General features: G+C 40.5%; 1 protein-coding gene across 9 annotated transcripts in view; it reads right to left on the bottom strand.

Moving 5' to 3' along the window:
- The window catches only part of LOC126394719 (dmX-like protein 1), an 80,316-nt gene that overhangs the window by 22,730 nt on the left and 36,210 nt on the right, over window positions 1-21,376 (bottom strand). For 8 of the 9 annotated variants that reach the window (XM_050051723.1, XM_050051726.1, XM_050051728.1 and 5 more), the window contains exons 29-39: window positions 18,608-19,404; window positions 17,765-17,863; window positions 17,173-17,340; window positions 13,832-14,023; window positions 11,719-11,795; window positions 6,294-6,415; window positions 4,455-4,712; window positions 2,966-3,168; window positions 2,510-2,658; window positions 2,156-2,241; window positions 1,829-2,030 (exon numbers count right to left, since the gene is read on the bottom strand). In XM_050051723.1, coding sequence (XP_049907680.1) covers window positions 1,829-2,030; window positions 2,156-2,241; window positions 2,510-2,658; window positions 2,966-3,168; window positions 4,455-4,712; window positions 6,294-6,415; window positions 11,719-11,795; window positions 13,832-14,023; window positions 17,173-17,340; window positions 17,765-17,863; window positions 18,608-19,404 — 2,353 coding nt within the window. Of the gene's footprint in view, window positions 1-1,828; window positions 2,031-2,155; window positions 2,242-2,474; window positions 2,659-2,965; window positions 3,169-4,454; window positions 4,713-6,293; window positions 6,416-11,718; window positions 11,796-13,831; window positions 14,024-17,172; window positions 17,341-17,764; window positions 17,864-18,607; window positions 19,405-21,376 lie in introns of those variants that run through there. The other variant, XR_007570392.1, reaches the window with a different exon arrangement.

Here is a 21,376-nt window from a genome sequence, read left to right as displayed (position 1 = left end):
TATGCCATCTTGCCCTCCTGTATAAAAGGTACAATCGCTGAATGGGGGGACAGAGCTGTCTTGCCTTTAAGCCTGAGATGGCAGTAGTAATAGCGCTGAAATGATGTCTGTATAATTGGGACAGCCGGCAGAACGGGATCATGGGCAGCATGGGTGTGTACTACTTTAAAAAGTAGCTGTTAGGGGCGTCGGTAGCGTAGTGGATAGTGCCGGCGCCCCATGTACGGAGGCGATGCTTCGCTGCAGCGGTTGCGGGTTCGATTCCGGCTTGCAACCCTTTGCTGCATGTCATCCCCCCACTCTCTCTCTCTCCCCATTTCACACTGTCCTGTCAATTAAAGGCAAAAAGCCCAAAAATAATCTTTAACAAAAAAAAAAAAAAGTAGCTGTTAGCAGCTAACTAATAGAAGAACAGCGGCTGAAAAATGTCCACAAATCAGGAAAACCATGAGGTTCAAAAGCTACTTAAGCTCCAAGCAGAGGACGAAATCAGACGCCATATAACATTGACGGTAAATGATTGTTATTGCCATGTTAAGCCATTGTTATCATTTAAAGCACTGCAACATGTATGTTATGCACCACACTAGAGGCTGACGCTGTTTTGTTACACATCATGCCTCTTATGATTCCAACCTGCTGGCATGTTGTCTAAAATCACACACTGAAGTGGCATGCTGCCGCCATCGTTTGGTTCTGTGTGAAAAATGTAAGGTGGTATGAAGAAGGGACTTCGTAGTGGCTCTTTAGTGAGATCTCTGTGTAGAAAGGGCTACTGACACAAACAAGCAACCGATCGAGGCAGCAGTAGACCAGCAGCTCCATTTTACTCCAATTCATCAGTCAATTATCTTTGTTTCTGGATTCTTCTTTCATTGTTGAGGCATGCGAGAAAAGGTTTTCTTCAGTAATTTGACGTAACAAGGGCAGAGTAATTGATGTACAGATGGTCATTTAGGGGGTGAAGTATTCCTTCAAGGCAAAAACACATCAAATGCACAGTACAATCTTCCAAAAAAACCCTACAGTATTTACTGCATGGGCCATGTGGAAATCAATTGAGGTCACATCAGCTGAAGGATAAAATCAATGGAGATCTTGATGAACAGTGTCTATTGGTATGGATGTGTTGTTATCTGTTGCTGTAAGGTTTACTGTAATTAATTGAACAGCATCATTAATTCATTATGTTTAAAAGCTGAAAGATATATCTTTCGGCTTAAAGCGATATCAGGATAAGTCAGTTGCTTCTCCTTTCTGTGTGAATGATGTGCTTTAGTTGTGCTTCTTGTGTGTTTATGTAGCCTGTCCTCTCTCCAGGATACATGGTGAAGAGGTCATACGGCTCAGGCTCCAGCTGTTTGGCGACACCTGGAAGCTGATTGACATCCTCCTGGATCCATCTTTTTCAAATATGTTCACATTCTTTGTATCATTTTTGTCACTTTATGATGTTGGTCTACTCTGTACAGGAAGAGGGATCCCTCCTCTGTTGCTCTTCCTGAGGCATTTTCCTTTTTCTTGCCTGTTAAATGTTTTCTTGGATAGTTTATTAAGCGAGGGTCCAAGGACAGAGGGTGCTGTGTGCTGTACAGATTGTAAAGCTCCTTGAGGCAAATTGTGATTTGTGATATTGGTCTACATAAATAAAAATGACTTGACATTGCAAAAACACAAGCTTTCTTAAGGCTCTGAGTGAATATAAATATGTACATCAACAAACACATGAACGCTGACTAATTTCAAATTCAACCTAGATTAAAAAAAAATATAAAAACATTCTCTGATTTTTTTTCTTGTGCTACTGATCCCTATCTCATGGTGGTACCTGAATGGGGTGTTGGATGGTTCAAACAGGGCCTTGTGTCTGAGCAGGGCGGGGCCTGGTGCGGTTGTTTCATCCTGGAGGGGGGTAGCGATATACTTGGAAGGGGGGCCCCCAAAGATCTCCAGCCTTTTCTGCAGCACCTGCTCCCAGCGCTGCAGCGTCTTCAGCACAGCGTGACACAGAGGAGAGCCCACAGGCAGATCTGTGCTCAGCAGAGGCGAGAAGGCAACAAGATTAGCGAAGACAGGCAGTGAGAAATGGTGCGGCACTTATCTACATCCTGGACGCCAGTGCAGAACAGCGTGTGTCGTGTATTCTATTGTTTACCTAATAGATCATATCCTGCCATTGGGTAAAAGGACTTGAGGTTGACCAACACCAGCTGAACCATTGCCAGGCGCATCAAACACCAACTGAGAGGGGGAAAAAGCTGTTAGAAATCAGATTACAATTCTGAACATAAATACTCTGCATGGATCCAAAGCTGCCTCCAAAATAACTATAGGCATAAAAATGTGTTCGGAGTGAATGTGGTGCAATTTTAGAGGCAGTGTGACTGAATTCAAAGTCAATGGAAAGGCACAGACAGTTGTAAACATATGCAGGTTTACTCTAGGCAGCTTGAATTGAGGTGAAGATGAGTCACCTTGCAGTAATATCCACTCAGTGCTGTGTCGTCACCTGTATGAATTGTGGTTCGAGTGCTCTCTTTGTGGAGAGCTGGGATCAAACACATCTTCACATTCACTGTCATCCTCCTCTTCATCTTCACTGCCCTGGCTCTCCTCCGAGTCATATTCAATTCTATTTTCTGATGGTGGCAGCGAAGGCTAAAGACACAACAACACACTGTTTTAGCTCAACAAAAATACCCATTCATTCACTACCAATCAGATTTACTACATGTTGAATATTATGGCAGATTAATGTAGTCAGATGATTATGAATTGCCAGTTTATTTCCATTCGATATGAACTATGACCATAACTGTAATATGGTCAAAATATAATTATGCTGTTGGATATAAACCCTGCATTTGAAACCCCTGTGAAAAATCATTATACTCAAGATTAACTCAGAAAACAAAGAAAAGGCATAGATATTTAAAAAAAATTTTTTTTTAATTTTCTGTATTACCTTGGTGATAAAGTAATCCCAAATGCTGAGCTCTGGAGGGACAAAACGTTCTTTAAAGACAGAGGTAGCTTCTTGTTCCACAACAGGGCCATGCTTGGGACTCAGTGGGCCTTCCCGCTCCAACCCAGACTCGTCCTTGGATCCACTGCGTGATGACAGGAGTCTGAATCTTCTAGACTTCTTTTCTGTGCCGCTTGGTGAGGCTGGGGTGTCGAGAGAGAGAGTGTTTGTTAAACTGTTGCTGATCTAGGATTTCAGCTGCCATCACAACCAGGGTGTACATTAGAAAAAACTGGTGCTGTCAAGGTGTCCTGGAAGAGTTTGATATCCCAGACGAAAAGTAGAAATTCTGGTCAAATATCTTTTGTGTTGATTGAACTTAAAAAATCAACAACACTGTCAGGTTATGTTAACAAACCATGTACCTATGAGCTGTACACTCCAGATTAGACTGTGGACATAACCACTAAATATGGGTGACTACTTGCTATTGTCCTGCTTTTGTACTTTTTATATAGAAAACACACGTTTTATATTGTGACCTTTACTAAAAAATTACACACAATATAGCCGACAGCAAGTACGCTGTTATTAGCGATTGTCATTTACTAGAAAGTGCCAGACTTTGGTGATCTCCCTCCAGCCAGCTGCGACCTTATTTTGTATTCTACAGTGAAATGACGTGTTGCTTAGATATCTCCTCATTTCAACTTTACAAATCAGCAGTTCCTCGTCTATTGCGGCTCTTTCAAAGCAAGTGACAAGAATACAAAGAAAAAGGGCTGTCAGACCAAAGCTCAGCTCAGAACGGCTGCGTCACACGTCTTCCTAACATTTAACAAGCAAGAAAACTGGCAGATAGAGCGCAAAACCAGTCTGGGTATACTACGAGGAACAACAACATTTAGGGAATCTATCAAGCCCTGAGCAAGCCTTAGCAATTGCTTGCTGTTACTTTGAAAATACGGTGGAGATGCACAAAGCTTTGCAAAAATAGAGCCAGGGCGAGCAGTCTGTCGCTTAGCCTGTTCAATGATGCATGTAGCAGGTTGGGACATACTCACTGGGAAACACAGTTCTACTTACTTTTGAATTCCTACATCATATGCTCACTCCAAGAGAGGCATGCTCTTTTTTGTTGACACTTACATCATCTTTAAAAAAATAAAATATCTTTCTAAACAAAGAAAAAACTGTAGTTTGAAATGCCTACTTTTGTCAAATAAATAGAAGTTACAGTGGCATTACATCAGGTTTCTTCTGCCAGCCATGAGAGAGGAGCACAGACACAGTGTGAGGAAAGCAGCTCCCACACTAACAGGTTGATGGATTTCACTATGACCTACAGACTGGGACCCAATTAATTTAGCAGCACTGATTTGATTTAGCTACTGGGTCACCTCCAAAAGAAATACCCCACAGAGAGAGACAGCCACTCAGGCAGACTGTCAGAAAGAAAACTGGATCAGCCAAACTAATCCCTGCTCACCTGGTGGGGTTGCTCTTATCGGGCTGTTGGGTTTCTCGATGACAGGGGTCCGGGCGCCCCCTCCGAACACTGCCACCCAGAGCTTGCTGTTGAGGGGGTGGGCCACGATGCGAAACAGCTCGTTGCTGGAGTGAGTGGCCATGCCGTGAACAAACAGACTGAGGAAGACAGCAGTCAGGATCTCACAGAGCAGCACAGCTAAGCCTGGCTGACTCTCCTCGCCTGCTGAGCTCAGCATGCGAATCAAAGAGGCGATACCTGGGGAGAAGGACGATAGGGAAGGACAGCGGGGGAAGAGAAAGGACAAAAGAGAGACAGACAGTACCATTTGAGGAACCATTTAAAGTGTGTAAACCGCAATAACTGCATTTTTTGATAGTTGACCACAATATTGAGCTTACCAAATTTAATACCCAATGTAAAAAATGCACAAAAACACACCAAGTGCACATTTGCATAAGAAAAATAAACAGAAAGCTGACGATACATCCCACTGTAAATCAGCTTAATGACTGCATTAAAAGGATTAATTTTAAAAAAGGTCGTAAAGATGGATCATGGATAATGACAAGACACAGCAACCAAAAGGCAAAAGGAGAGGTTGTAAAAGACACTGAACTTTGCAAGCCCCCAAAAGTTTGTTATCGATCCAATGTTTCGACCTACAAGGTCTTTGCCATCCTCTCCTTTTCCCTTTCAGGAAATACATGACAATACACAGGTTTTCTTAGAGCAAACAAGTCCCATGAAAAGACCAAAATCAACAACATATTGATCCTAACAAGTCCTGTCTGCGTAGCCAAACCCTGATGTAGCTTATTCCTCTGTGCCATGACCTCTATTGATGTCCAGTGACTACTGAATACACATCATCGAGGCTAATCGTTGCACTGGGTGAAATGTTTCTTTATTATAATGAACATAGGCACTGTAGTTTTTTATATGAGTCAATGCAGCTGCTGTAAACACTCACCAAGGCATCAAATCTGGAGCTAAAAACTGTCCCCAGCAAATGCACTATTTAGTTACTCATAATAAAAAAATCTTTCACAGGGTGTCTACAGGTATCAGACACTTCATGCTTTTTAAGCCTTTTTCAAGATCATTAATAACCAAATTTAAGACCGATTTTTGGACAAATCATCTTTTTCTTATTCAAGTATTGCAGGTAAGTATAAAGGTAAGCAGTATGTATGAGGTTTCATGTAGGAATATGTTTATTAGATTGAGTTAGGTTCGTCTAAACTTTGCCAATAGGTAAGTTTATGTATCAAGTAAAAAGACAGTATCAGGTTAAGTGGTCGGTTTAAAGATTTGGAACATCAGAAATGTGAATTTCCACACAGTAGAGCTTGACTCATATTGACTAAAGGAAATTAAAGATGCTAAATTAAATTAGATAGAATGTTTAAAGCAGTACAAGACTATTTAATGACTTTTAGGGCTTAATATTTATAAAACTGAATTTAAAACTTTTTATGGGAACTGCAGAAACCTGATTCATGACAAGGTTTTTACATCCTCTGTAGGACAAAATGAGCTTGGAGAATTCAATCCGAGGCTGAATGCCACTGACAGGACAGGGAAGCTGTATAGCATATGATATGGACATCACAGTGGCAATAGAATTGTACATTTATGCAGAAGAACCAGATGCACTGTGTTTAGTGTTTGTAGTGCAATGCTATTTTGCAAAACCTGAGGCTTTTTAAAATGATAATTACTGAAGAGATGGGTAAGCACATTGTTGGTTTGGGTTTTCTGCTTGTTGACAATAAGAAAAATATACTTTGATCCTTTTAATTCAGGCAAAAAATGTGTGTGGTTTGGCTGATTTACCTGGCCACTGTGCAGGGGACGTGTTGGGCTGAACAGACTCATCCATGCTGACAGTTTTGACCGGGTGCTTCTGAGACAGCAAAACACTCTGATACACGATTCCTGTGAAGTGGTTCACGTGGCTGTAGGAGACAAAAGAAAGCAAACACACACAGTCAGTACGAGGGCACATATTTAACATGAAATGCTGAACTAAAAAGTAAAGTTTTTGAAGTCCCCTTCTACTTTTTCTTGTGTTTATGTCCCCTAAAATGTCTGCCCTTGGCTAGACTGACTTGTAACTGTGCAAAGTTTGTCACTAGAGAGGTGTTCTCACACTCCTGTACTGTAGAGGGTGATGTCTGTGCACCTACCTAAAATCTAAGATTCAGACACACACTGGGGGGGGGGGTTAGATGAGGTATGTCACTAAGATGAAAGCCAATTGCTGTCTAATATGCGAAACACATTATCACCGGGGGGCAAATTTGGCGTTTCCTAGGATAGCGAAGGCATGACCCGCTCTACTCTGCCTTACCTCTGAATAGCTTACCGTGACATTCTTACGTGAACCCATACAATTCCACTCCTCTTGCCTAAACCTAATCAACCCAACCAACAAAGGCAATGAGTAGTAGCCAATCAGAGGGAGAGTAATGCGGGTCATGCCTTTGCTGTAGTTTTTGGATGTAAACCAGACCCTGGAGCTTCGTAACTGATATTATCGTATGTTTCACAAACACTTATGCTCTGTCAGTCACTGCCAGTTAGCCTACAAGCTAACAAACAACAAATAAAAGATGCTTACTACACTTTACATTCTTATTAGTCTGTTAGTTGTTGATTTTGGTGCACCACAGACTCCTTATATGAGTCTGGGTCTGACTGAGGCTAAAAAATGTGTGGCGAAATCTCTTCAATGTGTCCTCTAATGCTAATGCTAGCTATCTTGATGCACACTGCTATTTTAAAGATCAACTGGTCACCTGGTCAACAGAAACCTACAGCAAGCAGCGGTGGTGGATGAGGCGTGAAACAAGTTCCAGAGTTTCCAGGCTGGTGCTAATTTCCAACCCTGGGCAGAACTCCCGCAAAACGACTTCAATATCAGGAATAGATCGATTCGGTTTGCTAACATTTAGAGAGTCTAGATGGGTAGAATCATTATATCCCTATTCAAGTTAGCAAAGGGCTAAACAACTTGACGGTTTGGCCGACACAGTCTAAAGCACGCTTGCTCTATGGGCCCAATGATGCGGAAGATCCAGGTATTTTAAGACCTGGGAAGTCAAACTTTTTTGGCTCATGAGCCACTGAGCAACTTCAGTGAACTCTGAATGAACGAGGCCCTGCCTGCAACACTGTCTCCAGATCTCTTTATATATCCATGAGAATTTCTCAATGAGGGTGAAAAAGTAGATCTGCTTCCAAACTCTTTTCAGAGCTTTATTTAACTTTTATGTACAGTATAATAGTATTTTTTACATATATTTAAAAATGTGTCTGAAGGGGGACTTTGAATATTAGGTTCAGTGTTGTAAATATATAATGTCTAAAGGTTTTACTTTTTGTGTTTTAACTTTGTTTTGAACTCTGAGACGATGTTTCTAAGTAAAAGGCACCGCAGCAAAGCCCTGTTCTGTCAAGATATAAAATACTAATGGGCTCTATCTCAGGTTAGCTACCTATCTATGCTGTTTGGTAATGGAGAAGAAAGGCTTTATGATGAAGGAAATGTCAGTGCTTGAGTTCTCACATCAAGTAACTTTTCAACACAAAAAAAACTTGAATTGTTGCAGAGGAAATATTACAGAGAATATGGAATGTTTAACTCACCGGGGAGTCTATTAAGATTTTAACATCCAATAAGTCGCCTTTTAAGCTTCTGCGGAAAAAACCAATTGACTCCACATCAATCAGAATCTAAAAGTCAAAGGGAGTGTGGTTCATAAAAGGGAGTGGCAGTTGCTGTGGCCTTCTCACAACAAATTTAATCCCCTATGTCACGAACAACGCTTCAAGGCTTCACATGGATGTACCTGCCAGTCGTTTTTTAAACAGCTAACTAAATTAAACTGAAGTTAACACGATAACAGAGAGAGAAAAGAGCAGAATCATGTATCAAAACACTGTCAACTTGGTGGCAACACTCAACCTCCGCAACCTACATCCTGAAATACCTCTTAAAAAATTCACACGCCCTCTTACACTTGCTCGCTCACACACTCGAGAGGAAGAAAAACAGAAGCACAATTTCATCAAACCTCTGCAGCGACACACCAGGAGAGTTTATATCATAATTACCATAACAAAGACGGTGTTAAATTAGAAATAGCCTTGCTAATTTAGTTGGGCTGTTGGACTCCCAACGGTATATAATAGATGGCTGTGTGTGTGTGTGTGTGTGTGTGTGTGTGTGTGTGTGTGTGTGTGAATGAAGTATATAGTGGATGAGGAAGATACGAAACCAAGTGCTCATTTAATCGCATTGCTTAGAACTGTGTGAGGTTTGAAATGCTAAGATCTTGCTCTGAAAGAATAATGAATGTATTCTCTCTTAGCTTAAAGAAAACTCCCTTTTTGACACATTATGTAATTGATACGAGCAATTCTCTCTCTGGGGTCACAGCACTGACGTCTGGTCAAGCGTAGCTAAAAGTGATTCTGTACAACATCAAGCAATCTGGCAGAACCGTGACAGGAACTCACACAGCAGCATAGCTGTAAGCCAAACACACACACATATGCATTCACCCGGCCAAAGTTTAAATCCAACTGGGTTGTTGTCAAAGTGACTGGGAGTTATGGTACCTACCTACGCATCTTAAATAAACAATGTTCCTCCCATCTGTCAAAACCAAAAATCTAATAAAGTATTTACAATAAGAATGACAAACAGCAGCCTTGCAGCTCTCATAAATCATTCTCAACACGATCAAAACAGACAAGTGACAGTCATATTTTTGGTTTGCAAACTTCCAACATGTTTGTCTCTTTCCATGTCTTAAATCATGCATCTATAGCGCTGTGTAAAAGCAGCCCGAAGCATGTGCTGAGATGATTTCTCATAAACAAAAGCCATCTTGAAAAGAATTTTCCACTTTGATGTTACATTTGTAGTGTTTGACTTACGATGTATGTGAGCATTACCCTCTTGCTTGGTTACCAGTAGTCATGTCCCTTCCCCCTTATCTCTTATTATTCTGCTCCAATAAGTCTAAAAACCTTCTAACACACACAGACACACAGACACAGACACAGACACAGACACAGACACAGACACACACACACACACACACACACACACACAACTGGAGGATGCAAATTAATGCTATTTTTGCCAGCATTTTGTCTTTCAAATGCTAATTCTAAGAATAAGAAAGCAAAGTCAGATCACTCTTGATAGATAAATAATCCAGTGGTGGCTAGTGCTGTTAATGGAGTCGTGTCAAGGTGAATGTGGTGGAAAATTGAATAAGTTGTATCAAAGTTAAGCATCGCTTGAAGTCATATAAAGAATTCAAGAAGCCTGCTCTGAGAGATGCTGCAATGTAGATACCCACTATGAACTCAAACCCTTTTCAGTCAGGCTGGATAAAAGCATTTTATCTCACACTGGGTATGTGGGATATGCAAAAATCTATTTCCCAAGATCCCAAAATTATTGTTAAGAGACGGATGGCTCAAAAACTAGGCAGTAATTGGAGTAAAAATTGAGGGGGCCACTATTCAAATATGCTCAAGTTTACATCCATGTCATGGCAATTCATATGTTGCCATGAAAGTTGACAATGCTTCAAATGCAGATGTTGCTGCAAAGAAGCTACAGATTCTAAAATGTGGATGCTTCACACACAACTTCAATCTGACAGCACAGGAGGTCTATACAATCAGCACAGCTTCAAGGTGGATGCCTAAGATTAGTGTCTGGAGTTTTGGCGTTAGGTAAAGGCCAGAAAATTGTTTCTGCAGAACATTATGATGTCACAGTGAAGCTGGCCTTTTGAACTTTTGGATACAAAATGTCATCACTCATAATAAGTGAATGAATTCTTGAGTTACAGCCAAAAACATGCTTTGTGAGGTCACACCTTTGCCCACCAAATTATACTTAGTTCATCGAATATCGGTGCAAATTTTTAAGGATATTCGAACCAAGGCCTTCTGGGGATATTGTGTTTACGAGAATGGGACGTACAGACCGGTGTAGATAAAGACAACCCGAAAATGTGATGCCTCTGGCGACTATCATGAGCCTGAAGGCATAATTTTGCTATGCTAGGAAAGGCAACAACCAAGCAGCAACCTCCAGGGCTGAAAAATGAAACCAACGAAGGAGTGCCAAAAAATGTAGTTTATCTCACAGCGACTTGAGGCTGGCTCAGGAGACCAGTCAATCCCCATAGACCCCTATGTTAAAATGCCCAACTTACTAGCAGATACAAATAATGGTTCTGGTCTCTATAACTTATTTTATAACTTATATTAAGGCTTAAGGTTACACATAATTAAGGGTGGGCTGCTCTAAGTGACAGGCTGGCTCAGCTTAGTCAGAACTACCTCATCGTCCTCCACAGCTTCGGCCTCTTGCACAGATACGGTCACTTCTGGCTCCAAAAAACCAATACGGCGACAGCTGCGATGCCAATTCGAGGCTTCAAAATGGGAATTCAAAGCCAATGGGTGACATCACGGTAGCTATGTCCATTATTTTTACAGACTATGGCAACCATGCACCGCCGTCCCTAAATCATCATAATCAAATGTAATCATAATCTTAAATAAACTTAACAAATTGTCATTATTATTACTGCTGGTTCAAGTGTTACTGTGTTCAGCAGTCCTGCGTGTGGTTTGTCATACCACAGCTGAAGCTGCTGCTTGACTGCTGTGGATCTAATCAATGTCAAACACTTTACTGTCTCTATTTCATTACTTTTAAATGTATTACAAAGTGGAAAACTAGCATGAAATATGAGTGAAATGTAGACTACATCACTGTCCACTGTTACAGTTTTTGTGAAGAGTTAGTCATTAAAAAATGTCATGAAAAAGTCAAATTATAGCATGTCATTAAAAAAATCATTAAAGCCTCATTAAAAAAAAGTAATTATAAATATAGAATAATATGTCAGAAGTCATAAAAAAGTCATAGCGTGTGCACTTTTTCTGTGTGGTCCTCAGTCATATGCTGGCTACATAAAATGGCACTCAGTCATCAAAACTCTAAGATTTTTGTTTCAAAGGCTCTGAAATGGTTTCTACAAATTTCTTAAGTGGTGGGAGATTGGATTAAAGGTGTCGACTGGAAATGGACCCTTTAATGTTAAAAAGGACGTATTAAAGTTCACTACGAAGCTGCTGGTTATGTTGCTTTATGGAACAGTCCCTGCAAAGTGACAGCCGAGAGGGTTAATAGCTTAAAATCCCTGTTTAGGACACTTACCTTTGGGTGTGTCCATCACACAGACATTGATATATACTGGCTGAAAGGGAGGCAGCCAACGTGTGCATCACATAGATCTGAAAAACAAACACGAATTAGTATTTGAGGTCCAATAATCCAATCATAATTGAAGCACTGACACACAATACAAACCTTAAAATTTGTTTCAAAAATGATATATCTACTGATTTTTTTTAATCTTACGTAAACAATTATTTTGATGAGGACTCGTAAATTATATTTATTTATTTTTTAAAGAATTGTTGTACTGAGCGGGAGAATTTACACGTGAAAAATTGCATTTTTTAATTATTTTTAAACTACCACAAACATATATTTTACATATCTGTACTGCAATTTCTTTGTGGTTATCGGCTGACAAATACAGTATGCTAATACCAATATGTCTGCAATAAGCTAATACCATGCATTAGATCCACCAAGACATAGATACTTTGTCACACATTTGTTTCAAAGTTAAAAATGTAAAAAATCTGAGCCATTGCACACTTTCCCAGAATCATTGTCATCTTTCAGAATGATCAAATCTATAGTTCTTCTTTAGTCTAACCAGCAAATATAGCCTGCCTGAAAACAACTTCTTCCCTTATCTCCATGTTCGCAGCTGCACTAAGTATCATTGCAATAAGTTCCCTCACTTGCACCCTGAGGACTTGTCAAATATTTTAGAAAAAACAGAAAACCGATAAGAGTTGATATCTAAGCTGTACAAGTTCTAGTGAGGCTTGTACCAGATGTGCTTCCACTCCCTTCCGTCTAGTACATACCTTCTGGTCATGTTTAAACTTGACAGACTTCTAGAAAAAAATTTCAAAAGCATTTCAAAAGTACGAGGTACAGATATCACACCCTGCCCACTCATCTCCATGTTTTAGAGTGTCCTTCAACTACCTTGAGTTTACTCAAAAGAAACTGAATGTGCTGTCCTCTGCCTCTCTCATCACCAGTAGCTGGTACACTGGAAATCACCTGAGCCCCCAGCAAAACTCTCAAGGCAGACTGACAACTAATGTTATCCATTAAACTGTAAGAAAAACTTGTCTTCTAGATGGCTGACTAAGAAATTTTACATTACATGCCAACCCATCCTCTCATTTTTTGATAAAGCATATACAGCTTCCATTAGTAAATGCACTTTCCCACCATTATGTATCTAACTGTATGTCTGTAGCAGCGTAATGTCCTAAATTCTTTAGGATGCTGAACATGTCTATTTATGTACGTTAGCTGTACACTAAATATGCTATAAAACAGTAATTGATCATGTAAACTGGACCAACTGGAGGGAGGGTGGTTTTTGTTTCATTTTTCTATTTTTTTTAAAAATGTTTTTTCATCTGTATATATATCTGTGTTTGCACAAATATAAAACTGGACATGTTTATTCTTTGAGACACTATGTAAATATGATGTGATGTCCCAATAAAACATATTAATAATTTATAGCACTTCTATCGAGAGGAAATGTCTGCTTATGAAATCATCAGTATCAGAGGTAAACTAGATGGCACTCAGCTTGTGGTGCTCAAAGTGTCAAAAAATCTATTTTGAAAAACTCATCAGGAATTTCTCTTTCCAGAAATCATGATCCGGTTATTCAAGATAATCCACAGACTCTGTTGTGAGCAGTTTCATGTAGGAAGTACTTTCTTTTTACTAAATTGCACCCGCTTACCAAATGATCTTGCAGAAGGAAGCATGCATCTACTGCTAACTCACCCAGCACCGCTGAGCTAGCAAACGTTCCAGCTCAACAAAGGAGGATGCCATTAATATTTACACCCCATGCTCTCACGAGCCTCTTGTCCATGACTAAATGCGTGCTTCTGTGCCCTAATATGATTTGCAGATGTAATTTGGTAGAAAGGAAATAGTTCCTAAATGCTCACAACAAGGTCTGTGGATTATCTTGAGTAACTGAGTCATGATTTCTGGAAAGAGACATTGCTGTTAAGTTTTTCAAATGTACTTTTTTGGCACTTTGAGCACCACAGGCAGAGTGCCATCTCATGTCATTATATCTGAGATAAGGCAGACATCTCCACGGCCAATATCTCCAACACCAGCAACTCACACCTAGAGACTGCCTCACCTCATTGTTAACCACATCTGGATGCGGAGGAGAATCGAGTGAATTGATGGTCTGCAAGATGTCATGAGCCAGGTTGGTCAGGTAGACAATGGGATTGGCCACTACTGTCTTTACGTTGGCCGTGCAAGCCATCAGAAGAGGGATAGAGGTTGGCTGACAGCATGGTGTGACTGCTGACAGGATGGAGTCATCCTGTGGGGAGAAATCAAAGAGACTGTCAGACACTTACAATAATAATCTGAGCTTGTCAGTGGCAAAAACAAGCACTTTTAGTGGACGTGAATTGACCTGTGCTACGATCAGCAGCCACTTTTGGGAACATGGAAAAAGAGGTTCCAGGTTAAAAATACCAAAGTTACCCTTAAAAGTGTTTAGTGTTCACAAAAAACACTCCTCATCAGACTCACCACACCTACGCACAGGGACATATGCATAACAACATGTCGCACCCACATCACAGTGAACTTAAAAAATAAAAGCAGATATATTCAACGTTCTCATTTCTGTTTTTAGAAGGCAAAAGAAACAGCTCACAAAAGGCATCTGGCAAACAAGAGGTGATGCTTTGATCTGTGAAACAAGAGCCTTTTCCTGAGCCGTAATAAGTCGTACATGATCCTATACTTGGAGAGAGCATGTTGTGTTTTCCAGTGTATGTGAGAATGACTATAAAAGAGCTAAAAGAAAAGACAGGCAACGAAGGGGTGCCTGGTTTTGTGTTTGTGTACCAGATCCCAGAACATGAAGCTGTGCGCAAGAATACCACAGGCTTATGTTCGTCACGCTTGATGAATCACATTCAGTTGTCACTAACCTCCTTAACAGAAGCTCTACAAGCTGACTGAAGTTAAGACAAAGGAAATAATACAGAAATTTCCTCGACAACAATGGAGGAATTTGACAACCATGGGACCAGAGCTGGGACAAAGGAAACTGCTTTTATTTCAAAATCAAAGTACGAGAGTAGACAGAACTCCCAGCGCTTGTCGACTGTGCTAACATTCAAGAGCGTTGTTCCCATGCCACCTCATTGAGTTGTTTACCTCCTAAAATTTGACTCAACCTTCTAATAGTAAGCCTTGGGCAGGACCTCCCTCAGGAACTTGGAGAATCAGCACAACATGCCAGCCCATTGCCGGAGGTGTGCAGACGATCGCCAGCACACAAAAAGTGGGTCTGAGTGTGTGTATGTGTGTGTGTGTGTGTGTCTTGGGAATCTGGTTGCATTAAGACAAGCTTTTAGATGGCTTCATGTTCGTCTTACATTCGCACTTTGCCCCTCAACTACTCAACATCCTTGCCCTTATAGAGAACATGTGATCTGTTAATAACACTGCAGCTCTGATTGCCAGTGTGAATGTTTCAATGTTTTTTTTCCTTTGTGCTGCAAAAATATATATTCTGCTCACATCTTTGTTGTTTTACTTATCTAAGTAATTAGTAATAATTCAGACAAATAATGTCACATTCAGTTTGTGGTGTCAGGTATGTTAAGAACCTCTGACAGATTAAGTTTATAACAACCTCTCTGTGATGAAAATGTTCTGGTTGCAAATACAAAACAGTGCTCTCAGTAGTATCTCCTTGAACTAGAGCTGCATCAATTATTATTGTCATTATGAGTTATTTACTTTGCTCAATTTACTGTCATCACAACTTATCATTAAAGTGCTTGCGTGGTTTGATAAACAACCCCAAAAAATTTCAAGTATTCTTTGTTATAATAAGAAAAACAGAAGTCAGGGAAAGTGTTTGTGAAGCTGTTACTGGCAAATGTATAATTGATGAACATTTTAAACTGACTTGTGGTGTCGCGAAGGGTCCAAAATTAATACCCGCCACGCACCAAATGCAGGTAGATTTTTTTGTTTGGTGAGTAAATCTTGGATGTCTTTCCGCAAAATGTACAGGTAAATGTTTGTACAAAAAAGGTCATGTAATAAAAAACTATGCTGAGAGTCTTTACCACGTTTTTGGTGTCATTTAGGGGCACACTGCTCTGCTGCTTCTCTGCTCTTTGAGTTTCACACACTCGCACTAGAGATGTGTTTTATGCACATCTAAATGGTGCTACAGGACTGACCGTCGCTGGCACCCTAGTTTTACAGTACAGCTTACCGTACGGGACATCAGCTGATCCACTTGACTATCACTTGCTGCCAGTCTGTTTCTCCCTACCGTTGCGCCCGTACTTATGAAGGCAATAAAAAATTAACACGGAGGCTCTGTAGTCTAAAACAAAATGGCAAACTCAAATTGCCTCCAACATTGTCAGCTGCAGTGTATTACAGCTTCACTACTTCCATTCTTACCTTTCACAATAAAACTCTAGACATATACACTGCATCACTGCTTAACAGACGGAACTTATTCACATGCTGAAGCTGTAATGATTAGCCGTTCAATAAATTAAAATCAATTTGCTTCAAATTTTGCTCTGGCCTTGTCTTTAAGTTTGTATTCATCATAAAATACCTTATTATCTTCATGAAATGTACTGATTATTTATTCATTATTTTGCCTGGTAAAAAATATGCTCAACAGGTAGATTTTTTCATCTTCCAGTCATCTTGGCCAGTCAAAAAGTGAATTTCGGACAATGGACCTCGTGCCAGCACTGGAGAAAGGTCTGGCTAACCCATCATAATTCTGCACTAAGGGGAAAAACACTATAGGCTTTTTCTTTAGGCCAATCACAGTCGTTTTGGGTGGCGCTAAGCCCAAGATGAAGCGACAGTGCTTTTGCAAAATAGTGTGGTGGAACATCTGTATGAGGGGAGGCAAGCCCTGGCATTTAAATGGCTAAATCCCCGCTAAAGAAAACACCACATTAAACATTAAAACACCTTTAAGCGTGTAGGTTGCTAGCTTGGAGGTGGTTGTTCCACACACAGCACTAAAACAAAGTGTGCCGATAGGTCTGGCTATGCAAGACTACTTTCACAAAGCGACAGGCGTTTTGAAAATGCCTGTTACCATCTGTGTTACCATCTGATACGCAGCCAATGATGGGCTTATGCCCACAGTCTATACATTCTGTGAGCTAGACTTGGTCTCATTTATTCATGGATATATCATGAGTCCTTCTTTATATGTTATCAGACACAACATCAAGGCAGACCAACACGTAAATCTAACAAAATCCCTAACATTTTTTCAATCAATTGCCAATCATGTGGCTGATTAATTAACTAATTGTTTTATCACTTTCCCCAGCAACCTAAAAATCAGTTAGCACAGTCATTTAGTGGCAGCTGCTCCAGAGACAGACTAACCAGATTGAATTGTCACGGTCTGTCTATCAGTAGCCCTTTGTGTGCATCTGTGCCTGTTTTAATTACCTGGTGAGACTCTTGAAGCAACAAAATGAGCTCCATGCGCACAGAGGCCAGTCCTCCACCGTGGGAGCCATGCAAACTGCAGTAGCTCAGGAACATCCTCAGTAGAGGCTGGTTACTCTGCAGCCAGTGTCTCCTGCGCCTCTGGCTGTCACCACGAGGACTCCCGGGCTGCAAAGACAGATTTACTTTATTACTTTTATAGACAAATCAATCAGCATCCCTGTAAATACGCCAGCATTATCCAGCTGGCTGGTGTTCAAACAAAAGCCCCACAGTGGTATGGTAAAAACAACCATGCTATAAAACAATGCACATTAATCTGCTCTGTCAACAATAATCAACAATAAATAAATCAGTTGGTCTTTGACATGCAGTTTTAATCTGTAAATACACATTGTGCATACTGTGCATGGGTATGTGATGATAATCAAGTCTGCTGCAGCATCATGTTAGGAGGCAAATAGGTGCAACAATCTTTTCAATTTACAATTTTTCAAACTGTGTCAAGACACACTGTGCTGTTGTGATGAATCGATTTTTTTCTGTCATGAACATCTGACAAATCTAGAAGCCGCCAGCTATCTACACCCACCTGTTCCTCCTCCACCAACCCAGAAACAGGGGCATCACCCTGGACAGACAGCTCTGGCAAGCAGGGCCTGTAGCTGCAGCAACACTGGAGAGCCACCACCTGGGTTAAACAGAATAAAAAAACATCTAATCTTAAAATCAATGCATAAAGAAGAAATTGATCCAACATGTGTGGGAGTGAAAGAAAAACATTTTGCTAAATTGTCAAACAGGAAAAAAGGCAAACAAATTTCATAAGAGAAAACCACTGGAGTTATAACTAATATGATGGTTATATGCACTGACACGGTGCCGCAGACAGATACAATCTTGAAACAGTGAACATGGAGACAGGAGAGATGTGTGAGTTATGTAAGTTATAAAAGTTTTATTGTCTGAACTTAAGGGTGCAGCCAGACTAATGCTTCACCAGACAGATGGTTATTATAATATGCAAACAGAAAAATATCACAGATTTGACCTTTGAAGGGGAAATGAAATAAAAAATGCCCTTTAAACCCTTTTAGATCCCATGCCAGCCATACTGTGCATTCATTCAACAATATATGCTGAAAAAAATCAAATCATGTTTTCTTCATGTAAAACATAATATGACGTGTACTTACAAAAGCTTGTACCGACCAATTTCAATTAATAATATGACATCCACCTATCAATCAATCTGCAACTTTTAGCCACACAGAGCTAGTTAGCTAGCTGTTGCTTGTGCAGCCAGTGTGCCTCACTCTGTTTTTTCTCAACAAGAATCATGACACCCTGCCCCTAGGTTTGAACATGCAAAACAGAGGGATAAGGGCTAAGTGGGAGGGGCAAGGGGTACATTTAAATGTGAGTGTGCTTTTACCTCTCTCTCCAACCACTGGTAGAGCTGGTAACGCAACTTCCCTCCATCCAGTTCATACCCCGTCGAGAGTGTCCGTAGCTCATTGGTCATGATCTTCAAGCAGGCAGTAAACTTTAGCTGGGCAGCCAAGATGTCATCAGATGGAGCTATGAAGTCATTGCAGTCCTCGCTGTCCTCTCCCGTCACTGTCTCCATTAGCGGCGACATGGCGTCCTGCGTGTCTTGGAACACACTGTTGCTGTCTGCAGCTCTACCGCTCTTACCATTTTTAGCTTCTTCTTCTTCCTCATCGTCTTCTTCTTCCTCTTTCTCACTGTCCCACTTCAGCTCCAACGGCTCATCTGGGAGCTGAAGTGACGGCTGGCTCCAGTCAAAACTTAACACTGAATCTGAGTGGCTGTTGGATAAGCTGTTTCCGTCTGACTCATAGCCGTTCAGAGCCGGCTGAGACCAATCCGGGTCCGATGTTTGTCCGGTCTTGCTCCCAACACTGAGCTCAGCAGCGATGCCCATGCCATCCTGGTTGGGAGGTTTGGAATGCTTGCGGACTTTGGGCATCTTGGAGAGGACTTCAAGAGATAGCATGGGGCAGCCAGCTTGTAGGTGTGCGTATGCAGCTGTGAAAAACAGTCTCCTCTCCTCTAGGCTGATGGAGTCAGCCCTGCGACCCTCAGCAGTCAGTCCAACTTTAGCCTTGTCTGAGGAGCCAAAATGGCGGCGGAGGAGAAGTGGGTGGGTACGAAGGTAGGTGTAGAAGTTGAAAACCTCTGGGTTGCATGCGGACACATAGGAGGAACCTGTCACAGATGAAAAGAAACAGAAAGTGGATTTTATCTTTTGATGTCAAAAAAATAGCAACTTTTACAGCTCTGATCACAGGACCAGCGCCACTGAAAGAGATTCATCTCTTTCAATAGCACTCCACAGGACCGGCAAGGACAAGCTGTGATATTGGATCAGAGACTAAAATGGAGCTATAGCTGGCCTCTTTGTTGAACTTCTAAACAAATCAGAGCACACAGCTATGTGAGCACTTAGACACTGACAAATTGCACTATGTGGTGGCCACTTAAAGGCGAGCAGAGAGTGGAGCTGTGAGTTCAAAAACTGAAAGCTTATTGAGAACTCTGGACAAAAAAGTGATGCATTAAGTTGAATGTCTATCATTCAGGTGTAAACAATGTCAGAGGTCCAGCAACAGCCTGTACTGAAAACCAAGCAAGGACATCACACAGTCTACAAAGTATAGCACCCATTTTAAACTTTAAATAAACCAGTGTTTTCTTCTCTGTAGGCATATTATAAGTGCTCTGAGAACATCATTTATGAAACACATGTAGCACAGGGATGTTAATCTGGGACTGGTTTGGCTCTTAAGTCAAAGTGAGGTTCACATTAAGTTCAGTTCTTCATCTATTCGTAAGGCGAGCGTTGTGCGTTCCTTCAATTAAGTGGTCCTCTGTTTCCAGTAGGCTGCTGTTACTTGCACAATTAAATATACTTAAAGGACCAAAATTAGTTGTAAAGCTGAGTTGTTGAAAGCAGTGGATTCAACTGCACAGTGTACAATCTGCACACTATTGTCTACCTCCCTGTTTTTACATGCAATGCTGAATTTGACAGGCCTGAAATGTCCACAAACACCTCTTTTCCACCAAATTAACTTTGTATCCTGAACTGGTTACGTTCAGGATTCTTGAAACTTTGATGCTTTCTAGCAAACCAGCCTGCATCTCCACCAGTTTTAAGGGGAACCATTGTAATTAAGGATGTGTCATCAATGGAGGCTGGTGCACAAAACACAGTGTAAGAAAACTGTTATAGCAAGATGGCAGATCACATTGATTACTTGTGACAATTTCTTGTTTTCTCTTCCAGCCTATAGAATATGACACAGCCACTGATATCATCAATGTTCACACTTCAAGTCAAAGAAAACCTGCTATTTTTAGATTCTAGCAGGGAACTAACTTTTTGGGTTCTGAACCAATTTAGTTTTGTTTGAAATGCTCCTAATGGTTTAAAATTAGGTGCATAAACTGGAAAAGGAACCTGTTTCATGTTGGCGGGAAAGGTATAAAAGTGAACATGGTATTGAGATATTTTAAAGGCTTCTGACAGACCAGATTATTTCTACTCAACAGCTACTAACTTCTAATTTCACAGAGACAGATTCTGACTAAAAGGCAAATTTTTCATAAATGCAATGTGTTTTGAAACAAAAATCCTCAGGGTATTATTAAAACTATTATAAGATCTACAATAAATAACTGAAAAAATACTGACACATTGCTGCAAAATTATACAAATGATGACAAAGCAATGACTATACATTCTTTTTTGAGGAAAGAACAAAACAAAACAACAAAAAAAACCCACCACCTATAATTATCAATACAAAGCACTGCCATGAATGACCTCCACTTAAAATCATCACAGTACACTGTCGATACCAGCAATCACAACAAGAGGCACATACATAATTTCTGTCTAAATAATCACTTAGTTTTGTTTTTTTGTTTTCGTACGATTGTTATACACATTAAAAAATGTGGGAATAACAATAAAGCAGTGCAAAGTCACGATGTGATAATTTGGCAAGTGCATAACAATAGGGTGGTGGGCTTGCTCGTACTGAAATTGCAGAATGGTGAAATCAGGGGCAACACTCCTGTACGTAATCAATTTAGTGTAAAAATAAATTTTTCTGTGGCACACAGTACCAAAATGTACCTTATTTATTTCACATTTGCATAGAGTCAAAGGGAA

This window comes from Epinephelus moara, chromosome 8 (assembly GCF_006386435.1).
Source record: "Epinephelus moara isolate mb chromosome 8, YSFRI_EMoa_1.0, whole genome shotgun sequence".
NCBI classification, from domain to species: domain Eukaryota; kingdom Metazoa; phylum Chordata; class Actinopteri; order Perciformes; family Serranidae; genus Epinephelus; species Epinephelus moara.
The sequence above is the reverse complement of the archived record's forward strand: the minus strand, read 5'-3'. Positions and strand labels throughout refer to the sequence as shown.